The 6628-nt window shown below is 36.4% G+C and overlaps 1 protein-coding gene across 1 annotated transcript in view; it reads left to right on the top strand.

Moving 5' to 3' along the window:
* Positions 1 to 216: 216 nt before the first annotated feature.
* Positions 217 to 6628, top strand: part of LOC115963679 (protein MICRORCHIDIA 7-like) — a 10424-nt gene continuing 4012 nt past the window's right edge. The window contains exons 1-12 of the mRNA XM_031082773.1: positions 217 to 911; positions 1860 to 1934; positions 2066 to 2100; positions 2192 to 2270; positions 3173 to 3265; positions 3354 to 3438; positions 3683 to 3758; positions 4043 to 4171; positions 5086 to 5184; positions 5307 to 5408; positions 6181 to 6342; positions 6429 to 6524. Of these exons, the coding sequence (XP_030938633.1) occupies positions 413 to 911; positions 1860 to 1934; positions 2066 to 2100; positions 2192 to 2270; positions 3173 to 3265; positions 3354 to 3438; positions 3683 to 3758; positions 4043 to 4171; positions 5086 to 5184; positions 5307 to 5408; positions 6181 to 6342; positions 6429 to 6524 (1530 nt within the window). The 5' untranslated portion in view covers positions 217 to 412. The remainder of the gene's footprint in view (positions 912 to 1859; positions 1935 to 2065; positions 2101 to 2191; positions 2271 to 3172; positions 3266 to 3353; positions 3439 to 3682; positions 3759 to 4042; positions 4172 to 5085; positions 5185 to 5306; positions 5409 to 6180; positions 6343 to 6428; positions 6525 to 6628) is intronic.

The following is a 6628-nucleotide window of genomic DNA, read 5'->3' as shown; positions in this document are numbered from 1 at the left end:
TTAGGTTTTAAAATGTTAAGGTGTAAAATCCAAACACCTGCAAATGTTAAGAATAATACCGAAATTCTAAAATTTCAAACGTAAAATTCAAGAAATGTTTAATAATGTTGTTTTAGTAACATTATTTATATTTTTAAAAAATTCATAAAAATATATATAAAAATATATGTAACGTTATCTAAACATCGAAAACCGTTGATTAAAAAATCTTGCCAAACACCCCTCAGTCACTGTCATTTGCAATATACCATTTATTTTTTTCAAAAAACAAGAACAAATTTTTTTTTTGGTCGTGAAACTATACTTGAATCTCGCATCAAATAGCAAAGTCTGTTTTGATTTCTTTTTTTCATTTTTTCATTTTTGAATCTCTCTCTCTTTCTCTCTAAATTCTCTCTCTCTCTCTCTCTCAATGGATGGGATTGTGAAGAAAGAGATTATAGAAGCAGCAACGAGGGCGTTAGAGAGTAGCGGAGGAATTGGAAACGCACCTTTTTTGGGAGGAGCGTTTGACTCGGTGATCGAACTCAGTAGTAGTAGTAGCAGTAGCAGCAGTAGTGAGTCGTCTGACTCGGACGACGGCGATGATAACGGTGGTAATGGTAGGAATGGGAGTGGCAACGGTGTCGTTTTGGGGAGGAGAGTGAGGGTTTCGAATGGAGGAGGAGGGGTGGCGATGATGACGAAGAAGAAGAAGAGGAGAGTTGATGAGTTAGGAGGCGTGATCGTACCTGCCGGTTTTCTCCAACAGCTTCCTCCTCCGGTAACTACGACGGCGGTGACGACGACGACGACGACGGCGGCGGCGGAGGTTCCGGTTGCGCAGTCGATTGTGAAATGCTCGTCTAAGCAGTTTTGGAAAGCTGGTGACTATGAGGGAGCTCCGTGTTCCGAATGGGAATCTTCTACTCGTAATCTCTCTCTCTCTGTTTTTTGTTTGGTTGATGAGAAAATTTGAAGGAAAAGAGAGGAGAGATATGATTTTTATTTTGAATTGGATGTGAAATTGTGAATGTTGTTGTTTTTATAGTGGTGAAGTAGGCTTAGTTTGGTAATTATTGTTGGCTTATTTGGCTGCATTGATTTCTTTTGTTTTTATTGGACAAATGCATGCAAAATGTTGAACTCTAAATGTTTTGTTATGGTAGGTTACAGCAAATTTGTAGTGTTTTCGAGCTATTTTCTCCAATTGGGAGTGAACATTAGTGGAATTCAAATGATATGGGATTTTAAGATACATTGAACTTGGATTTGAAAATAAAAAGATTTTATTTTGATAGGGGGTGTGAAGTTTATTGTGGGTAGTCTTCTAAATCGGAAGACGGGGATTGTGGATTGGTGTTGCATGTGCATTAATAAATGTGTGTGCGCAATAGCTATGGAGTTGAGGAATTTTGTTGTTGTGGTGTTTGGAGTGCTGTGAGTGATGCCGAGAATGGCGTATGATACGGTGAAGTGTTGGAGGAGGAGAAAACCGGTTTCTTTTTGAAATAGGGTATGGAATATAGTTCTTTCAGAAACAGACGAACTTTGGAGGGGCAATAACTCTCTGTAGAGATAATTAAGTTTGGTTTTGTCTGCATTTTACTTTCTTATGTGTCACTAGGCCTGTAATATTTATGACCTTATGGGTTTTTTGGTACTATAGTGTTTGATTTGTAGGGGCAGTTGAGTATAATTGTTTTACATTTTCTTTCTATGAATACAGTTACTGTTTACCGATAAAAAAATTGTAGTTTTGAGTAAGTTCATTGTTTTTCATTACCATGATATGTAAAAGCAGAGCAAAGTTAGTGAAAGCAGTAGGTGTTATACTTGGCAAAGCAACAACAATATGATATTTCTTTTGAAATCTTCAGTTGGCATGGATCACGTCAGGGTTCATCCTAAATTTCTACATTCCAATGCAACCAGTCATAAGTGGGCTCTTGGAGGTAAAGCCTTTGTACCAGTTTTGCAAATGTGGTTATGTTTCTCCTTAAAATGTGGGACATTGTGAGCTTTTTTTTTTTTAGTTCACTAAGAGTTACTAGTTCTTTATTGCTCATTGAAATTCTATCTGCAGCTTTTGCAGAGCTTCTGGACAATTCTTTGGATGAGGTATTCTACACATTATATATATTTTTAATCATGCAATGGCAACACATGCATACATTTCTCACTTGTGGTAACTTCTTCATTTTGATGTCAGGTCTGCAATGGTGCTACATATGTTAACATAGATATGCTTGTAAGTAAGAAAGATGGGAGCAGAATGTTGCTAATTGAAGGTATTATTTTTTCTTTCTTTTCTTTGTGTGATTTTTTTTCCCTGCAGGACTTAGGACTCTCTCTCTCTCTCTCTCTCTCTCTTGTATGCATATGGGGAGATCTGCATCAGATTTTGTGTGCAATCAGTTTTCTTTGTTGGATTTTGACTGAGAGGTTCACCGTTTAATTGATAATCATAATTGGTGACAATTGGAGGTGAAATTGAGGAAGAAAAAGTATGATAGCTGGTATAATTAGGTTTTAGAGCGTGCCTTAATCTTGTGTGTTTTGTACCCAAAAGAGTAATGGAGTTGAGAAAAAAGGTGAGGGAGGCGAGAAGGGCAAGTAGGTGAGAAGAAAAATCTGGGGGCTGAGTGTGAGAGTGAGAGTAAGACTGAAGATTTTTTTTTATATTTTATTTTATTTTTAATTTTAAGTATATATATACACATACACGTGCGACCATTGTGGTGTGGTATTTGTCAGAATTTTTGAGAGGGTACCGACAACCACACTGGCCGATCATTGGTACCCCAAAAAAATTCCGGCCACCAGACTGTGCCGTCAGCAGCAGCCTCCAGTGGTGTGGCTGGGTCAGCACCAGTTCGGTTTTTTATTCCGGTCGGTGGCTGTAAGTTACAAGGAATGTTTAGTTGTACCCTTCAAGTTGTTGTGATTTTCAATTGTTGAATGTACTGATTAATTACATTCAGCCTTTATTATGCTCAGGGCTACTGCTGCTTTTTCCCCCAAGTTAATGAGTAGGTCTATGTGGGATGATTCAGATATTTAGTTTAGGTTTGCTTTGTTATTTTCATAAATGTTAGATGATGTTTTAGTACATTAATTTTCCCTGCAATGCTATAATGACATCATTGTGATGTTTATTTTAGAGTCTCACTTTATTTCAATTCTATTGCAGATAATGGTGGTGGGATGGATCCAGATAAAATGCGACAGTGCATGTCGTTGGGGTATTCTGCAAAAAGCAAATTGGCAAATACTATTGGACAATGTAAATCACTAGTCCTGGAAGTGGAGACAAATTTGTGTATTTCTACTGTAAAGAAAGCATGGTAATTTCCTTTGTGTTTGTTAATCAGATGGAAATGGTTTTAAGACGAGTACCATGAGACTTGGAGCAGATGTAGTTGTGTTCTCGCGATGTTGTGGAAAAGATGGAAAAAGGTTTGTGTTTTGTTGCGTCTTATTGTTCTTTTTTTTGCTTTTCCAGTTGTGGATAGAAAGTTATGCTTCTTTTACTTATTTAGAAAACAAAGCCGACTTAGTTTATTGGTAGATGACACAATTATGGTTGCCTTTGTCATTTTATTCTTCTCATGTATCCAATTCATTATCTTTTGTTTTTATTTTTGCTTCATTTGTTATCCTTTCTATAACTTTGTAACTAATTGAGTCATTTATTTTTCAGCCCTACACAGAGCATTGGGTTACTGTCCTATACATTTTTGAGGAGCACCAAGAAGGAAGATATTGTAGTTCCCATGGTAATTAATTCCCCCCCCCCCCCCCTACGGCCCTCGGCCACTAACACGGATGTCCAGAGCTCTTCGAGCATCTGACGGCCCCAGGATGCTGGCTAGGATCTCATGAGTACTTGGGAACCACTAGCCAATCTCTTGGGGTATATACAAATCTAGTCATATAACTGTGGTTCGCATTATATCAACAAAATGTATAAATTATTATGTAATATGTTAGTATGGTCACTGTAGCAATTATGATACCTTTGCACTTCTGATCTTAATTGTTTTGTGGGTGAAATTTCAAGCTTGACTATGAAGGCAGGGAACAAGAATGGAACAAGATTATAAGGTCTTCTCCTGGTGATTGGAGTAAAAATTTAGAAACAATAGTTCAATGGTCCCCATTCTCCAGTGAAGTAGACCTTCTTCGTCAGGTGACTCTTTATACTTATGTAGGAGTGGAAATGCTTTGCATTATTATTGGTATTTTCTTCTCCCTATATCATTTTCCCTCGTTATATATAGAATCTCTTTTTAGACAAAAGCTAGGGAATTCAATGTAATGTTTGTAGGAAGCATAGAAACGTGAGTGACCATTGAAAGCTGATTCTTGGGCCCTAATTAAAAATAGGTTGCAGATCATTGTTGATCCTGAAGCAATTTCCGGGGTTTATAATCACCTAAGAAGCCTCCATGAGCAAGGCAAAACATGTGTCACTGCTGACAATTCCTCAACAACTTGTTGGGACATGAAACGTGCCTTTTAACTTATTTATCTTAATAAAGCAGATTGGTACATGCATCAGCTTGGTTAACTTATGTTGCCAATGATCTTTAGCTCAAATGGCATTCCCTAGTGTTTATAACGGAGACATCTAGGGTTTGAATCCCTGATCCCCTCTTAAAATGTATATAAGAGGGGGGAAAAAAAGCTTGGTTACCTAATGTTATTTTAAGTTGTTTTAGTTGTGGGCCAGCATCAACTTGGTAATTTTCTTGTACTAAGAGTGGGTAATTCCGTATTTTTTTTCATCACATGGTTTCGATTCTTTTGAAAAAAAAAGGGGGGGGGGGAGGGTTGGTAGGTTCTGGTATTTTATTGTTCTCGATAGAATGCTAGTTTGCTATCATCAAAGTTATCTTGGTTTAGGCCATGAGCAGCAGTTATGTGTTTCTATTGTCATAACATGATTTAGATTCAGTCAATGCAGAATGTCATCTTGTGTTTCTGTTTTATTTTAATATGCTCTGCCAAGTTCCTTTTGTTGAAATTTTAAATTACAATTAGTATGCAGGCTATTATTTATTCATTTATTTATCTGTGATTGATTGTAATATTTCTTAATAGTTTAACCTGATGAGAGCTCATGGCACGCGGATAATTATCTACAATCTTTGGGAGGACGACCAAGGACAGTTGGAACTTGATTTTGATGCCGATCCTCATGTATGTGTCCGATGTCCTTCATCTATTTGTGGATTTTTTTCCCCTTTATTTGTTGATTGCATTGTTTGAGCACAATTCTCTTTCTAAGATTCTTATTATTTTTGTGTTATGTGATTTGGCAGGACATTCAAATCAGAGGCGTTAACCGAGATGAGAAAAATATACAAATGGCAAAAGAGTATCCCAACTCTAAGCATTTCCTAACTTATCGACATTCATTAAGAGTAATGTTTGACGTTCTAATGAAATCATCATTTTGTTTTTCTAATTGATGTTTGAATTTTATGATTTTTTATCCTCTAGGAAGATATAATGTAGCTATTCACATTTGTTTTACTGTTCTCTTATTGCATTTGTAAGATATCTGGTCTACTTTCCTCTTAGGCCAGTGGCATTTTTATCTTTACAAAATTGTCACATGCGGTGCTGTACGAATCACAAGAAAGATGATATTGTTTAAAGAGATTGGAAGATGCTGAGGGACATGGAGAGGTGAAAGGGAATATTATGGATAAATCCTACTTCTCACGGAAAAGGGAATTCTTTGTTTATGTATTTTCCCCCCATTTTGCTGTAATTATCAGAATGCCTTATTAATGGATCATTCATGGGGGAAAGGGAAAAAGATTTTTTGATAATTATTGGAGTTTGTCTCCCCGAGTACACAACACCCTGAAAAATTATTCAACGGATTTGTTAAAAAATGCAATACCTCCTAATCAGATACATGCTGACATGCAGGAGAAAGCAATAAAAAAGCAGATCAATAGAGGAAGTTTACAGAAATTTGAACTTCTCGAAATTAGGTTAAGGTCAATTGGTGCATGAATGTCATACTTATCCTTAGATGACAATTTGAAACAAAACAGAAGAATGAAAAATGCAAAAAAAAAGTGGAAGATATCATGTAGCTATTGAGTTTTTCCTTCTCCCAATCATTTATTCTTTCTTGTTGAATTTTCTGTTTTAATTATAATGTTCCATTTCACTTTTCAGAGTTACGCATCGATTCTCTATCTAAGGCTTCCTCCTAGCTTTCGAATAATTCTCCGTGGGAAAGATGTGGAGCACCACAATATAGTGAATGACATGATGATGTCTCAGGAGGTTACATACCGACCACAGCCTAGTGGTGATGGGGTCCCAAAGGATACAAATGTAACACAAAAAAAAAAAAATTTTGATTTTATATTCTTGTCTGCTGTGGTACATAAATTCTGATTGTATGCAATTATTGTCATCAGATGATTGCTGTTGTAACTATCGGATTTGTTAAGGATGCAAAATATCATATTGATGTTCAAGGATTCAATGTTTATCACAAGAATCGGCTTATTAAGGTATGATTTTCTATAATTACAATATGGAATTATATTGTTTTTTGACAACCCACTCCCCCCCCCCTTCCCTTTTTTTCCTTCTCTTTCTTTAAGTTCTTTAAGAT

Source organism: Quercus lobata, chromosome 10 (assembly GCF_001633185.2).
Source record: "Quercus lobata isolate SW786 chromosome 10, ValleyOak3.0 Primary Assembly, whole genome shotgun sequence".
In the NCBI taxonomy this organism is placed as follows: Eukaryota; Viridiplantae; Streptophyta; class Magnoliopsida; order Fagales; family Fagaceae; genus Quercus; species Quercus lobata.
The sequence above is the reverse complement of the archived record's forward strand: the minus strand, read 5'-3'. Positions and strand labels throughout refer to the sequence as shown.